The sequence below is a fragment of the Mirounga angustirostris genome, unplaced genomic scaffold (genome assembly GCF_029215605.1).
Source record: "Mirounga angustirostris isolate CCGP_5_RB_7025 unplaced genomic scaffold, mMirAng1.0.hap1 SCAF_9, whole genome shotgun sequence".
In the NCBI taxonomy this organism is placed as follows: Eukaryota; Metazoa; Chordata; class Mammalia; order Carnivora; family Phocidae; genus Mirounga; species Mirounga angustirostris.
Genome location: NW_026991717.1, coordinates 23,313,855 through 23,330,021, shown reverse-complemented (window position 1 = coordinate 23,330,021; position 16,167 = coordinate 23,313,855). Strand labels below are relative to the sequence as shown.

General features: G+C 48.3%; 1 protein-coding gene and 1 long non-coding RNA gene across 2 annotated transcripts; both read right to left on the bottom strand.

Annotated features, from left to right (window-relative positions):
* Positions 1-4,921: 4,921 nt before the first annotated feature.
* Positions 4,922-12,829, bottom strand: LOC135361508 (ral guanine nucleotide dissociation stimulator-like). The gene is made up of 9 exons (XM_064569717.1): positions 12,649-12,829; positions 12,135-12,502; positions 11,140-11,355; positions 9,782-9,885; positions 9,219-9,288; positions 7,643-7,723; positions 7,135-7,209; positions 6,018-6,139; positions 4,922-5,012 (listed from the first exon to the last, which is right to left on the bottom strand). Exons 1-9 carry the CDS (start codon positions 12,827-12,829, stop codon positions 4,922-4,924), a joined length of 1,308 nt encoding a protein of 435 aa, XP_064425787.1.
* A 617-nt stretch (positions 12,830-13,446) lies between these two features.
* LOC135365699 (uncharacterized) lies at positions 13,447-15,652 on the bottom strand. The gene is made up of 3 exons (XR_010413910.1): positions 15,255-15,652; positions 14,169-14,359; positions 13,447-13,507 (listed from the first exon to the last, which is right to left on the bottom strand). It is a non-coding gene; the product is annotated as an uncharacterized LOC135365699 (long non-coding RNA).
* Between the last annotated feature and the right edge of the window lie 515 nt (positions 15,653-16,167).

The following is a 16,167-nucleotide window of genomic DNA, read 5'->3' as shown; positions in this document are numbered from 1 at the left end:
TAAGTCTGGCCAGGGGTTTATCAATCTTGTTAATTCTTTCAAAGACCAGCTCCTAGTTTCGCTGATCTGTTCTTCTGGTCTTTGGTTTCTATTTCATTGATTTCTTTATTATTTCTCTTCTCCTGCTGGGTTTAGGCTTTATTTGCTGTTCTTTCTCCAGCTCCTTTAGGTGTAGGGTTAGGTTGTATACTTGAGACCTTTCTTGTTTCTTTAGAAAGGTTTGTATTGCTGTATACTTGCCTCTTAGGACTGCTTTTGTTGCATCCCAAAGATTTTGAATAGTTGTGTTTTCATTTTCATTGGTTTCTATGAATTTTTTAAATTTTTCTTTAATTTCCTGTTTGACCCATTTATTCTTTAGCAGGATGCTCTTTAGCTTCCATGTATTTGAGTTCTTTCCAACGTTCCTCTTGTGTTTGAGTTCCAGTTTGAAAGCACTGTGGTCTGAAAATAGGCAGGGAATGAACCCAATCTTTTGGTACTGGTTGAGACCTGATTTATGACCTAGGATGTGATCTATTCTGGAGAATGTTCCATGGGCACTAGAGAAGAATGTGTATTCCATTGCTTTGGGATGGAATGTTCTGAATATGTCTGTGACGTCCATTTGGTCCAGTGTATCATTTAAAGTCCTTATTTCCTTTGTGATCTTTTGCTTAGATGATCTGTCTATTTCAGTGAGGGGGGTGTTAAAGTCCCCCACCATTATTGTATTGTTGTCCATGTGTTTCTTTGCTTTTGTTATTAATTGCCTTATATAATTGGCTGCTCCCATGTTAGGCACATAGATATTTACAATTGCTAGATCTTCTTGTTGGATAGACCTTTTAAATAGGATATAGTGTCCTTCCTCATCTCTTATTACAGTCTTTGGTTTAAAATCTAATTTGTCTAATATAAGGATTGCCACCCCAGCTTTCTTTTGGTGTCCATTAGCATGGTAAATGGTTTTCCACTCCCTCACTTTCAATCTGGGGGTGTCCTTGGTTCTAAAATGAGTCTCTTGCAGATAGCATATCGATGGGTATTGTTTTTTCATCCAATCTGAGAGCCTGTGTCTTTTGATTGGGGCATTTAGCCCACTTACATTCAGGGTAACTATTGAAAGATATGAATTTAGGGCTCCTGGGTGGCTCAGTTAGTTAAGCAATTGCCTTTGGCTCAGGTCATGATCCCGGAGTCCTGGGATCAAGTCCCACATCAGGCTCCCAGCTCGGCGGGGAGCCTGCTTCTCCCTCTGACCCTATCTCCTCTCATGCTGTTTCTCTCTCTCTCTCTCAAATAAATAAATAAAATCGTTAAAAAAAAAAAACTCTTTAAAAAAAAAAGAAAGATATGAATTTAGTGCCATTGTATTCCCTGTAAGGTGACTGTTACTGTATATTGTCTGTGTTCCTTTCTGGTCTATGTTGCTTTTAGGCTCTCTCTTTCCTTAGAGGACCCCTTTCAATATTCCTTGTAGGGCTGGTTTCATGGTTTGAAGTTCCTTTATTTTTTGTTTGTCCTGGAAGCTTTTTATCTCTCCTTCTATTTTCAATGACAGCCTAGCTGGATATAGTATCTTGGCTGCATATTTTTCTCATGTAGTGCTCTGAATATATCCTGCCAGTCCTTTCTGGCCTTCCAGGTCTCTGTGGATAGGTCTGTTTTCAATCTAATGTTTCTGCCATTGTAAGTTACATATCTCTTGTCCCAAGCTGCTTTCAGGATTTTCTCTTTGTCTCTGAGACTCATAAGTTTTACTATTCGATGTCGGGGTGTTGACCTATTTTTATTGATTTTGAGAGTGGTTAGCTGTGCCTCCTGGATTTTGATGCCTGTTTCCTTCCCCAAATTAGGGAAGTTCCCTGCTATAATTTGCTCCAATATACCTTCTGCCCCTCTCTCTCTTTCTTCTTCTTCTGGGATCCCAATTATTCTAATGTTGTTTCGTCTTATGGTATTGCTTCTCTCTCGAAGTCTGCCCTAGTGATCCAGTAGTTGTTTATCTCTCTTTTTCTCAGCTTCTTTATTATCCATCATTTGGTGTTCTATATCACTGATTCTCTCTTCTGCCTCATTTATCCTAGCAGTTAGCACCCCCATATTTGATTGCACCTCATTAATAGCCTTTTTGATTTTGATTTGGTTAGATTTTAGTTCTTTTATTTCTCCAGAAAGCGTTTCTCTAATAACTTCCATCCTTTTTTCAAGCCCACCTAGTATCTTTAAAGTCATGATTCTGAACTCTAGATCCGACATTGTACTAATGTCTGTATTGAGTAGGTCCCTGGCAGTTGGTACTACCTCTTGTTCTTTTTGTTGAGGTGATTTTTTCCATCTTGTCATTTTGTCCAGAGGAGAATAGATGAATGAGAGAACAAAATGTTAACAGGGTAACAACGTCCCCAGAAAATATACTCTAAAAAATCAGAAAAGACCTGAAGCCAGGGGAAAAGAAAGGGAAAGAAAGAAAAAAGAAAAAGAAGAAAAAGAAAAAGATAAAAACAAACAAAAACAGAACAAAACAAATAAAACAGAATATGATTAGATATGATCAGGCTGGTGCATAGATCAGTGCCACACACTAGATTTTGGGTGTATTTCTGTTAGAAGATAGTGCTTCCCAAAATTTTAAAGAAAGAAAAACTTATATATGTACAAAAATAAGGGTTGATATGATGAAGGGATGAAATATGACTGTAAAGATGAAAATTATAAAAAATTTTATAAAAGGAATTGATAAGAAGTCATTTGAAAAAAGAAAGGATTTAAAAAAAGAAAGAAAAAAGGGAGAGAATGTGATCAGGCAGGAGAGTAGAACAAAACCATACACTAGAGATTTAGGGTATATTTTGATGTTAGAAGAAACTATCTCAAAATTTTAAAGAGACAACAACTTATATATATATACCAAAAATACAGTTAACTACTATGAAGGGATAGAATATGACTCTAAAAATGAAAAATAAAAATGTTTTTTAAAAAAGGAATTGATAAGATGTTGGTTGAAAAAGGGAGAAAGAAAAATTCAAAAAAAAATTGTAAAAATTAACTTAGAAAGACTAAAGAATCATGGTAAAAATAGTCATGGATTCTATGTGCGTTATTCCCCTAGCGCTGGAGTTCTACCATTCTCATTGATGGGTAAACTTGGTCTTGGATGGCTGTCTTGCTGATCTTCTGCGGGAGGATCCTGTTGCCATGGTTGCCAGATGTCTTTGCCGGAGGCGGAATTGCCCCGCCCTTGCCTGATCCAGGCTAAGTAATCTGCTGGGGTTTGCTCTCAGGAGCTTTTGTTCCCTGCAAGCTTTCTGTATACCTTTGGAGGACGGAAGTGAAAATGGCGGCCTCCCAATCTCTGCCCGGGAGGAGCTAAGAATAGGGCACCGCTCCTCAGTGAGCCATCAGAGAAAAGCAGTCAGTCACTCCCATTTACCAGGTCTCTGACCACACTCCGTTCTCACCCAGCCTGTGACTGAGTGTTTCTATCTCTGGCACCCAACTTGGTGTGGAGTCTCCAAACCCAGCAGATCCCTGTGGTGCACTCCCGCTCCACGCCTCCTGGGGGAGGAAGGTGAGTATCCCGGATCTGCCACTTGTTGGGTCCCTGCTGGAGGAGCAGTGGCCCGACTGCCCGGGATCACAGTCTATGGCAACCCTGAGCTGAGAGCCCACGCCTCAGCTCTGTCTCTGCAGCCGGCCTCCCTGCTCTGATACCTGGGAGTTCTGCCATACTCAGGCACCCCCGGTCTTCTGTGACCCCGAGGGTCCTGAGACCACACTGTCCTGCGAGGGTTCCACCCCAGTTTTCCACCGGAGCGATGTCCCTCAGTGGAGCTGACTTCTAAAAGTTCCGATTTTGTGCCCCATGGCTCTATCACTTGCCAGAAGCGGCTGACGGAGGTCCATCCTCTGCTGTCTATCCTCCCGAATATCGCCTCGGATTCATTTCTCCGCACGTCCTACCTTCCAGAAAGTGGTCACTTTTCTGTTCAGAGAGTTGTTGCTATTCTTTTCTTCAATCTCCTGTTGAGTTTGTAGGAGTTCAGAATGGTTTGATCCCTATCCAGATGAATTCCTGAGACCATACGAAATCCGGGTCTCCTAGTCCTCCGCCATCTTGCTCCCTGATCTATGTTTCTTAAAGAAACTTACGAATTACATTTTACATTTATCCTCTCAGTATTCTTTGTGTTAAAACTTTACCTCCTGATCATGGTGTGGGAACTTCAGGTGAGATCAGAACAGTGTCTGTTCTGACTATTTAAATTGATAATTCTGTGTCCATACATGTCCACAGATCATCAGTTTGATGGCATTTCCTGTGATGGAACTCCCTGTACCCTCACCTCTCATGCCTCCAGGTTCACCCATGGCCCCCTTGACAGAACTAAAGCATTAAACTATGGCAAAGAATGCAGCCATTCATGAACTTGGGCCTAGCTACCAATGTAGGACAAATCAGTAACAACAAAGCTGTGTAGACACACTTGTGACTGTCTGAGACCATGGACTTCAGAGCCACATGGACCCAGAAGTCATCTTGGCCAGTAAGGGAGAATGTGGGAATTCTCACTGGCCATGTATATGGACCTGATTTTGGCAACTAAGAAACCATCCCACATCCAGCAAGTCCCAGCCAAGAAGGAGTGGCAACGATGGAGGGAATTTCTGCCTTAAAGAGAATTGTATAATAACTGTGGGGATGCTGAAAATCTTATTCATAGATAGCATAAATGTTTATGGAAGGAAGCCCAGCCGTAGCTTCAAAACACGCATCACAATCTTTATCCCAGATATAAGACAAGTAGGAAAAGGAATTCAGGAGTCATGGACAAATATCCCAGGAGGATTCAAATATAGGTAGAGGGAGGAGGGAGCCCCTAGAGGGAGACTGAGGATGGGAAGTCCTGCCTGCCCTTAAGCTAGTCACAAATTATCATCTGCTGGCCTTGTCCTTTTCATGTGCGCCCTTTGGTCTCTTTTCAAGCTTTTCTCTACTTAGTGCTGATGCCATTCCAGATGTTGAGCTAGAGAACGGCAAGTTTTTAATAACTTGTTGAAAGAAACCTCAACAAGAGAAGCCACAAATGTTTTCTCTTCCTCCAAAGTGTGAAAAAGTAGGTGCTGTCCTGGGGCGGGAAGCGGTCCTGGCAAATTGTTAGACTCCCAATTTCAGGGATTGTTGCTATGTCTGTAAGACTAGCCTCAACCTCTAGACCCTGGGAGGTTGGAGGACTGTCACTGCTCCTCACAGGTGAGCAACACTGAAGTGAACATATCCTCTGAGGAAGGGGAACTGGGGGCCACTTCACCAGTAAGAGTGTGGCATGGACTTTCTCCTCTCTCACACATACAATAAGCTGCAAGATTTCTTTATTCAAGAAGGAATGTGAGCATCTGTTCATCATTTAAATTAGCGCAGGAAATAAAAGAATCAAATAACAACTCCCAGGCTTTCAAAGCAACAGGACTTTAATATAATAATATATAAATCTAGCATTTACTAAATATCATCCCTCCAAATGATTATGTATGGGCCTTGGAGAAAAGAAGGCAGGGGGATGGGTGGGATCATTGTCTCTTCCCCTGGCCTTCAGGGGACCACAGGAAGAGCCTCCCAATGGTCTCCTTCCCCTCAGAGCAGGGGTCCTGGAACCCCCAAGCATCCCAGCTGTGTCCCCACAGCTGAGGGAGAGGTGGCACTGCCAGCCTGGACACTCACTCGCCCCTGAGCTTGACGAAGGCTGGCTCTTCTGGGCCTTCCCAGTTCTGCTGGCTGACTAGGATCGGGGCTCCAGCTGGCAGGACAGGATGTAGCTACAGGACAGAGTGACACCTGTGAGCCGGTCAGGAGCCACAGCTAAGGTGTCCTTCCCAGTGTCTGACCAGCAGCTAAAGTCCAGGTACACCAGGGGTCACCGTGCAGCAAGGTCTCGGGCTGTCCAGGGAGCCATGCACACAGGTTCTCTGGACTGGCCACCAGGGAGAGTCTACCACTGCCCTCCCCCATCTCCTGCCTGGCCTCATCTCACCTCTCATTCTCACTGAGCCTCTCCAGGTCTCGGAACCAGGCCCCAAATTGCTCGTTGGGGTTGAGGTTGTAATTATCTGCAGCCACCTGGAGCAGCAGGATCTCCCTCATTATTTCATATTCCTGGGGCCAGAGAGGAGGACAGGATACAGACAAGGCCTCATGGGGGATGAGGACTGGGACAGGGGATAGGTCCGGGGTCTTTGCATACACGGGAACCCTCCTTCCCTCAGTTCCATCGAGGCCATAGCTGTTCTCAAGGGTAGGTGGAAGTAGCCCGTCCTCAAGGAAGTTTGCCTTGATTCTCCCCCCACCCCCAAATGTCAGTTGGCTGGGTCTTCTACTTCTCTGCTATCAAACTCGCCCAACAAACATAAAACACGGGATGGAGCCAGGGAGCAATCTGTTGGGGGGTGGGGGTGGGGGTGGGGGTCTCTGATTTCCACTCCCCAACCTCTCCCGCAGGAAGTGCCACAGCTGCTCACCGCATTCCTTTTCCTGAGATTGATCTCTCCCCCCTGGAAGGCAGACAATCAAAATCCATCAGAAAGAGCCCAATAGCCATTACTAGTCCCTCTATGCCCACTCCTTCTCATGTTGCACTACTGCCGGGTCCCACAAGGGGGCCAGGCACATACAGAAAACGGGACAAGGCTCTAGCCAGGTTCTGGGCCCAAAGAAGGGGGCACATGGGGACAGAGGCTCAGGAAGCTTATAGCCCGGCCCTTTCTGATGATAATACAAGGAGGCTGAGGCCTCAGGCAGGAAGGGACTGCTCACTTATATGCTTCCTGACGTGGAGGGGCCAGACTTGGCTCTCTCCCAAGGGGCATCATATGAGGAAAAGGCTGATTCCAGCTCTGTCAGAACCTGTGCACTTTGCAGTCAGGCATGTCTGCTGCTTTACCAGCCTGGGGAACCCAGAACAATGTCTTATTTATGCGGAGTCTCCCTTCACTCGCCCTTCAGATGGGCATGATTTACCAGCTCACAGGAGTGGCTGTGAGGTTCTCAGGAGAGGAGTTTTGCCAAGTTCTGACAGCTCAGGGCTCAGCACAGGGGCTCTCTGCTCCCAAGCCTCAGTCATGGTTCCCTGCTTAGTCCCCAGGCTCACCCACCTCCAGATAATCCTCCATGGTCAGGTGCATCAGCAGCAGTTCACTGAGAAATGTTCGAAGGTAGGGGACAACACCCTGTGCCATTGTGGTAGGGGTGGGATGAGGCCCTGCTCTCAGGAGCCCCCACAGCCTTTCACAGAAAACTCCTCACCCTCAGCCTCCTGGCCCACCCCAGGGTTCCCACATGGAGCAGACTATGTCCCTCAGCAGCCTCCTCCCAATTCCCCCTCTCCTCACCCTCCAAGACCACCAGACTCCTAATCACTTCCCAGGACCTGACTTTGGCCAATCACAGGGTGTGTGGCCCCAGGCCCCTCCCTACCCCCAAATCCATCCTGCACCCAGCTTTACACACCATCTTCCTGGTCACTTCTAAGGAAGGATTTCAGGCACTGCGACAAGAGGAGTCAGGGCTGGAGTAAGAAGGGCCTTCCTCTCTTGATTTGGAGGCCTCCTGCTGGGAGGGGGAGCCCCTGCTCTCACCCTGGAGCCCCTGCCCCACGGGCACACTTACTTTCTGCTGTTGCTGCTGCCTCTCCTGGGTTTTCTGGGTGTTGATCTCCGGGGTGACAAACTTGGAGGGTGCCTCCTGCCAGGGTTGCGGACAGTGAGGCCACACCACTCCCCTCGCTCAAAGTCTCTTCAGCACTACTACGGGTTTTGGCCACCGGACGTCTGACCTGAGTCATCTGGTACCAGTGCTATTCTGTCTTCCCAGTGTGTTCTGATTCTGGATCAATCCTAGCTCCAACACTCACTCTGTGTGTGGCCCAGGGACTGTGGCCTGGCCTCCCTAGGCCTGCTTCCTCATCTGAAAAGGGTGAGAACTCCACCCCCCGCACAGGGTCTCCTGAGGACCCAGTGCCATACTTCTATCATCACTGTTCCTGCCCTCGCACACCCAGATGGAGCAGGAAAGATCCACACATTCCTTTCCTCCCTCGGACCTCATCACCACTTGCTGAGGCCTGCACCACAGAATCATCATCTCCCCATTTCCCAGATGAGGCCCGAGAGGGGCAATAAGTTTTTCAGGGGCTCACACATTGAGAGGTCACTGTCCCCTTTTAGCCAGAGACCCTGCCTCAGCGGCTCTCACTCAGTCTGAGACCACCACTGACCACAAATCCTTCCCTCTGGGCTCTTGAGGAAAGTCCAGGCCCCTACCTGGACCAAGCCACAGATGGAGAGGGATGGGGTGTTCTCAAAGTCTGGTTAAGCAGCTCCTGCCGGCCTTAGCCGATCTGGAGTCTCTGCATCCAGACCAGAACCAAGGCAAAGCCAAAGATTTCACCTCCCCCAAGCAACAACTCCTCAGGGCATTCCTCAACTCAGCAGTCTTGCTTCATTCACTCAGGAAGGCAACCCTGAAAGCGCTACCTCTGACTGACAGAGAAGAGGATGACAGGACACTTGGTTTCCCCATTTACATGAAGCTTCTGATGAAGGAAGGACCCACTCCCCACTGCGAAACTACCATTTCCCCCAGACCCTCCTCATTAGCCACTGAGGGCATATGTCATTGTCAACTGGACACTCAGGTGAGAAATAGCCAGTGAGTGAATAGCAGTGGCTGCCATAGGGGCACGGTGTGGAGTCACAGAAGGCACACACATCTGTCTCTGGCCCAGCCATTTGGACCCAAGCCTGGGAAGCCTTTTTGTCCACCTGGTCCATGGGAATCCCCCGGGACACGCCCTCCCCTTGGAGGTGTTGCAAAAACAGAAGTAAAAGCACAGTCCTGGCTTTCTTAGAGCACAGTGGGCTGGTCTCGGAAAGAGAGGACTCCCTAACCATCCCATCCCCTCATTAGTGCCAGCAGGATGGGCCCTCACGGAAGCAGGAGACTGGCTAACGTTGCCAGCTGGACAGCCCAGCCAACACCACTATACCCTATGACCAGAGACTCCTGTACTTCAAACTGGACCCCCCGCCCCCACTTGCCCATAGGCCACACAGGTCCCTCTTCCTGTTAGTCCAGAACATCTAAATCATTACGTGAGAAACTAACAAAACCACATCCTGCCCAGTCCCCCTTCCCTCTCAGTCCTCCTCTCTTTCCAGACCCCCAGCCTCCACTCTACCTTGGTTATCAGTTCCCTGCTGAGTGACTTGTCTTGGCTTTGGAGCTTCTTAAATTTTTTGTAGCTCTTCCTGAGAAGAGACAAAAGAAAAAAGAGAAATTTAGGAATAACGTGGGGATTTGAGTGCAAGTCCCTTTTATTTCAGAACCAAAAGCTTCATCTGAATGAGTATTTTCGCTGGGTTCCTTTGTGCACTAAGGTCTCCTTGTGACTGGGGAGGGGGGCTTTCATGCTGGTCACCTGAGGCCTCTATTCACATTTGTATTAAGCTTCTCTGTGTTGCCTAGTTTTGGTTTTCTCTGGGCATAGGGTTCAGTTGCTGTAAACACTTGAAAGTCTCCAACTTAAATCAACCCAGTATCTGACATATAAAGAAACGGATTCCTGAAGCCGAACTGGTGGACTGAGGACCCAGAGAGGCTAAAGACCCCAACATCAGCCCAGTCTCTGTCCTCAGGGTTTGCGGCCTCCCAGGAGTTCCCAGCTGACTGATGGGGCAACGACAGACGTATGAGAGATCCCTAATCCATCCTGGTCCAATCTGTGGAGAGAAGCCTATCTACCTGGAAACCTTCTGCCATGTCTTCTTCAGACGGCAAATCGAGGCGTTCTGCAGAGCAAAGAGGATGGCATGCAAAGAGGAGTAGTTCTTCAGAATTTGGCACTCCTGGGGAGGAAAGAGGATGAGCTGTGAGGTGGGGAGCTAGAGCCCTATTTGCTCTAGTTTCAACCCCCTCAGTTTAAAACTCCCCTCTCCTCCCCTCCCAGATGAGATGGAGCCCTGGAAGTGCACATTTAGGGCCAGAAGAGTAACACTCAGAGGGAGGAGGATTTTTTTTTGGGGGGGGTGCTGTTTATTGTTATGTTAATCACCATGCATCACATCATTAGTTTTTGATGTAGTGTTCCATAATTCATTGTTTGGGCATAACACCCAGGGCTCCATGCAGAACGTGGCCTCTTTAATACCCATCACCAGGCTAACCCATCCTCCCAGCCCCCTCCCCTCTAGAACCCTCAGTTTGTTTTCCAGAGTCCATCATCTCTCATGGTTCGTCTCCCCCTCCGATGTCCCCCCCCTTCATTCTTCCCCTCCTACTATTGTCTCCTTCTTCTTTTTCTTTTTCTTAACATATATTGCATTATTTGTTTCAGAGGTACAGATCTGTGATTCAACAGCCTTGCACAATTCACAGCACCCACCATAGCACATACCCTCCCCAATGTCTATCACCCAGCCACCCCATCTCTCCCACCCCACCCTCCACTCCAGCAACCCTCAGTTTGTTTCCTGAGATTAAGAATTCCTCATATCAGTGAGGTCATATGACACATGTCTTCCTCTGATTGACTTATTTCGCTCAGCGTAACACTCTCCAGTTCCCTCCACGTCGTTGCAAATGGCAAGATCTCATTCCTTTTGATGGCTGCATAATATCCCATTGTATATACATACCACATCTTCTTTATCCATTCATCGGTCGATGGACATCTTGGCTCTTTCCACAGTTTGGCTATTATGGACATTGCTGCCATAAACATCGGGGTGCAAGTACCCCTTTGGATCCCTACATTTGTATCTTTGGGGTAAATGCCCAGTAGTGCAATTGCTGGATCGTATGGTAGCTCTGTTTTCAACTTTTTGAGGAACCTCCTTACTGTTTTTTCCAGAGTGGTTGCACCAACTTGCATTCCCACCAACAGTGTAGGAGGGTTCCCCTTTCAGGGAGGAGGATTTTGCTTAATTCAAAGAAGAAGCCAAGTAGGAAGGCCACCACCAGGACATGTGAGTCAAAGTCAGTGTGCCTCTGGCAAGAAAGGCCTACGGACTCTGGAGGGGCTCAGACCATAGAACTGAGAAGGTGAAGAGGCAGTTCCCCAGGATCCAGAGTGGGACTCCACTGGAACTCCCCCAGCATACCTGGGCCACATGGATCCAGTGCTCCACTACCCTGGCCCTGTCCTGGGCAGTCATGCTCAGGTCCCCAAGGCAGGTGGTGAGGACACAGCTGGTCACACTTTGGAAATGCGTGATGGTGGCACGGACTGTGGGTGCCAGGTGCTCATTGCCAGGCTTGTTCCTCTTGGACCAGGTGGAGCCCAGGCAATGACTGGGCACCACCTTCTTGAATAGCTCCTGGGGACCAAGGAGAGTGTCACCTGGCACTGCCACAGCCCAGCTCAGTGTCCACAGTCCCCCACAGGCCCAGGCAGGAGTCACTGGTCAGACCTGGAGCTCAGGAAGCTGAGGAAATGTCTGAGCCTTGTGGAGGTCCCCAGGATTTGTTCTCTGTCTACTGAGGGCATACAGCATGGGATGACTCAGGACCCAATACTGGTGGGGAAGGAAGGATTCATTTGCCTCCAGTCCATCCTCACTAACTCTAAGATTCCAGAAGCTGGCTCAAGTTGATTCTTCCCAAGGGGGCATCTTTCACCCATCCTGATCACCCTCTGCTCTTTCTACTGAGATGCGTATTCTCCTGTAACAGCTACAACCACGGCCTTGTTTGTCCCCCTTCGAATTAAGTACACATCAGGTGTCTAATAAGTGCTGAGGCTGCTGGGCCTCCTGGGCAGATGGGTGCCAACCCATGGACCTGGCTGCACACAGTGAGTGTTCCTTCCCCACCAACTGGGCTGGGCCCTACCCAGCTTTCTATCTGTTCTACCCCATTTAATCTGCACAGTCAATATCTTTGCAGCAGGTGCTATTGGTGTCCATCTCTACTGACTACGGTGGATAGCAAAGGCTCAGAGGCTAAGAAAGTTACCCAAGTCACACAAATGGCAAGTGGTGGGACTGGGATTTGGACCCACGTCATAAGAGTCCAGATCAGGAAAAGGCAGGTCTGGGGCAACTGATGGCAGAGGGAATCCCTCCCCCCAACCCCCGACAAGAAACCAGCTGCTCACCGCATCTACTATTGTTAATTGTTCTGCCACCAGCTGGGGAGGGAAAGCCATGAGCTCACGCTTCTCCTCAGCTGGACTGTTCTCACTGGTCACATGCCAGGGGCACGAGGCCTCTGAGGCTGGAGCTGGCTCTGTATCTACTTTCAGAGGTGGAAAGCAAATTCTGAATAGAGCTGAACATCCAGCTGACTCCGGCTCAGGGCTTGGCATTTGTGCCAGAGCTGATGTTTGCTCTTGCTCCAATACTGGAGCCATTGATGGTGGCTCCATCACTAAAGGCGGTAGTAAAAATGGAGCTGGAACATGCTCTAAATCCAGAGTTGGCCTTTGTTCGGACTTTGCAGCAGGCTGGGGCTCTGGAGCTGGCACTGAAGAGGAAAAAGAGAAGAGTTCTACAATGTAACGGAGTTTCCATGTGTCTTTCCAAAAACAGGAAGGATCCTACTGCCTTTAAGGGAATACCCAGCACATGAAGCCCACCCTGGATATTTTCCCAGACTGAAGTCCCCCTTACCCTCTTTTTCTGCCTCAGTGGGCCCTAGATGTTCCAAATGGACCATGGACAGTGGGTCACAGCACTTCAGGTCTAAGCCAGGCAAGCTGGCGTGTATGTATGCCACCATCAGTTTTAACCAAGGATGGTGCAGGGTCTGCCAGTCCTCCTGTAAGTATTGATCTTCCCAGCTGTGCAGCATGGGCGAGAGGGCCCTGGGGGAAGTCATGTGTGGAACAGAGTCAGAGGCCCGTCCTTTTTTTCCACACCATGCTTCCACATCCCCCTCCTTGTGTCTGGGCACCAAAGGATGGCCCCACCTCACCCCCAAACACTCTGTGGCCATGTTTTGCAATGGAAGGCATGGTCAGGGGCACATCTAAAGAGAGTCTTGTGAGGCCCATCCTTCCACTGACACTTGTCTCCCAAAGGGCCTGGGCATGGCCTACCCCATCTTCCATGCACATGAGCATTAGGATTGAGGTTTATGGCATATTTGTGAGCAGGCTGCTTACCACACCGATTATTCTGGGCCCCAGGGGTAGTGGTCAAGAGAGATGGATATGGACAGGGCAGGGAGCAGAAGATCGGACTGGAAACGATGAATCGCTCAGGGTCTGACTCAGCTTAGCCTCCCCTCTGCCTCCCAAGGCCTTAGGACCCCATCCACAGCTCTCTGACTCATTTTCTCAGGCGGTGGAAGCCCTCAGACCTCAGCCCTCCATGGGAATCAAACATGTGTGAGATCGGGGTACTACCAGTCCCTCCCCAGGGACTCCCTTACTATCCCATTCTGCTTCTAGGCCCAAGGACTACTCACCTTTTCAGTGGTTCTTCTGTTCCTTCCTCCACGTCTGAACATGGGAAGGAGCGTCTGTATCTACAGGAGGTCATGACGGCATCACATCTAATGTACTGGGAACACAACGGCTTATGACATCTAGTGTGACTCTCTGACTCTCAGACTAGAATTGAGGCCCAAGGATTGAGTCTGCTTCAGCCGTTGCATTATCTTAGTGTCTACAAAATGTCTGCATGTGTTTAATATGTATTGTTGAATGCATGAATCTCAACCAGAACCTTCCCACACATCTGAGTGGGACTGGAGCTCCTCTTCCTGCCCTCAGAGAGACCTCATCTGGCTACACCAAAGACACGGACCAGGAATAGCTGGATGGAATCTCAAAATTTCTTTGCAGTTGGGAAACTGGGTTGCTTTCCATGTGCTTTCCAAGCTCACAGAAAACACAGGCCAGGGAAGGGCAAGGCAGAGAACTCTTTCACTAGGGACAGAGAAATAACAAACATGAAGATGCCCAGCATGTCCAGCAGTCCTATCTGCAGAGCAACGTACCAGGTAAGCACCTACCATGGGCTTATTATCCCATGATTGCCTACAATAACTCTGTCATGTTTATTCTTTTCCCACCTACTTCTCAGAAGAGCAAAGTGCAGTGCAGAGAGGTATGTTGACATTCCCCAGACACACAGTTAGTAGGCAGGAGACTCACCATAATGCTATGGAGGGAGCAGGCACTCACCTTTTAAAAAAATGGCCCAGGATCTGTTGGGAGCTGGTGAAGGCCTGGTAGGGGTCCAGGAATGTGGTGATGTAGGAGATGTTTTCACTTGGGTATGCTGGTACCAGGGACTCTAACATTTGAATTGTGCCTTCCTGGAGCGTCCGCATTGTGCAGGCCTCATCCAGGCACAGTGTGGACTCCTTTTCACACTGGTGGACAAGAGGAACATATAATCAGCAGCATCACCATGAGCCTCCAGGAACATCAGGGTCTGGAGCTCAGGCTGGAAAGTCCCACCACCTCATGAACTAGTGCAAGAAGAGGGACCTGAGTGCCTATACCATAAAATGTTCTAGGCTTTAAAAGTGCATTTTGCATATGATCTCACTCATATGTGGAATTTCAGAAAGAAAACAGGTGAACGTATGGGAAGGGGGGGTGAAAGGAGAGAGGGAAACAAACCATAAAAGACTCTTAACGATAGAGAACAAACTGAGGGTTGATGGAGGGAGGTGGGGGGGGGGATGGGCTAGATGGGTGATGGATATTAAGGAGGGCACTTGTTGTGATGAGCACTGGGTGTTGTATGGAAGTGATGAACCACCGAATTCCACTCCAGAAACCAATATTGCACTGTATGTTAACTAAATACAATTTAAATTAAAAAAGGAAAGTTTTTAAATAAAATAAATAAATAAAAGTACATTTTTATTTGGGGGAATGATAAATAATTGATACCTCCAAGGCATTTTGTTAGCTGAAAACCATAGCACCTCTCTGTATTAACATCCCATATTAAGAGGATTATCCCAGTGAGTCATCAACAAACTTGCCCACTGTAGATACTGGGAAAGAGAGGATTAGGGATTTCATATGGTTGCTCAAGATCATGCACATCAGAACGGAGAACCATTTAAAGATAGGCTGCATGACATTCCCACTAAATTACCTGAGGCTTGGTCAGCTCCTGACAGCGACAGGAAGGATATGGAGTAGCCACATTCCTGGAATGGTCTCGGGTAGTTGCCAGATATGAGTCCGGGTTCTGGGCCCACCCCAGTCCCGGCTGTGGTAACCTGTAACCTCCTCTGTGCCTACACTTACCCAAGACCAATGTCGGCCCTTCTTGGTGTCCCGGTGCATCTGCCCCTTGTCTAGGGAGATGGAGTAGTTGAACCCATCAGCCAGCTCCTCGATGATCTCCTGGTTTGAGTTCTGCAAAGACAGTGCCTAATAGCTTGGCCAGGAGGAATAAAGGACACGTCTGGACATTGCCACTGGGGGATACTCTCAAGAGAAAATCTGTTCCACCCTTGGGGCAGAGTAGGGCATCTGCAAAGAACTCTACCCAGAGAGGAAACAAGATAAAACCTGTAGCGCTCAGGATTAACATGGGTAGAAGAACTCACCTTCTCATGCACCAGCCGTGACCGAGGTATAAACACGAAAGACCCACCAGGCTTCCAACACCTAACAATCAGCTTCTGCCCAGGAAGGACTCAACCCTGAGTCCTGCCTCCTCTGTCCCAACACAGACACACAGACACACACACACAAAGACACACACACACGATGAGGGACGAGAGGTGCGGCGCTGCTCAGGTGGAATCACAATTTTGTCCCAGCCTGAATTGGCCTGCCTTGGGCTCTTTTGTGTTACCTTTCGGTGCCTTCTCCAAAATGACCGGATGCGTCGGGACTGATGGCTGAGCCAGTGTCTACAGCGACTAAAAAGATTCTCACTCTGAGCTTTCTTGAGCCCAGATCTTCTGCTACCAGAGAAACAACATTGAAACATCTTGCTCTCCTGACTGTCTCCAGTCAAGTGAGCTGGATAGGGGCTATCTCTAGAATGTAGGTCCTTGGTTACCACAGTTCTAAGTTCTGTTGAGGTCTATGACCACAAAGAAGTGAGGTCACTTTTTGAAGATTCTGTTACCCGGGCCCCTCCTTTCAATCAGACTTATCCAAAGTGCCCTATGGGCTGTTCACTGCTCCTCCTCTTCCCCCATGCCAA

Coding starts and splice junctions, on each gene's coding strand:
- LOC135361508 (XM_064569717.1), bottom strand. CDS start 12,829: ATGCTGCACAGCTGGGAAGATCAATACTTACAGGAGGACTGGCAGACC. Junction 7,724..9,218: donor GCAGGGAACTGATAACCAAG/GTAGAGTGGAGG, acceptor CAACCCTGGCAG/GAGGCACCCTCCAAGTTTGT. Junction 7,210..7,642: donor AGCAACAGCAGAAAGTAAGT/GTGCCCGTGGGG, acceptor ACAATGGCACAG/GGTGTTGTCCCCTACCTTCG.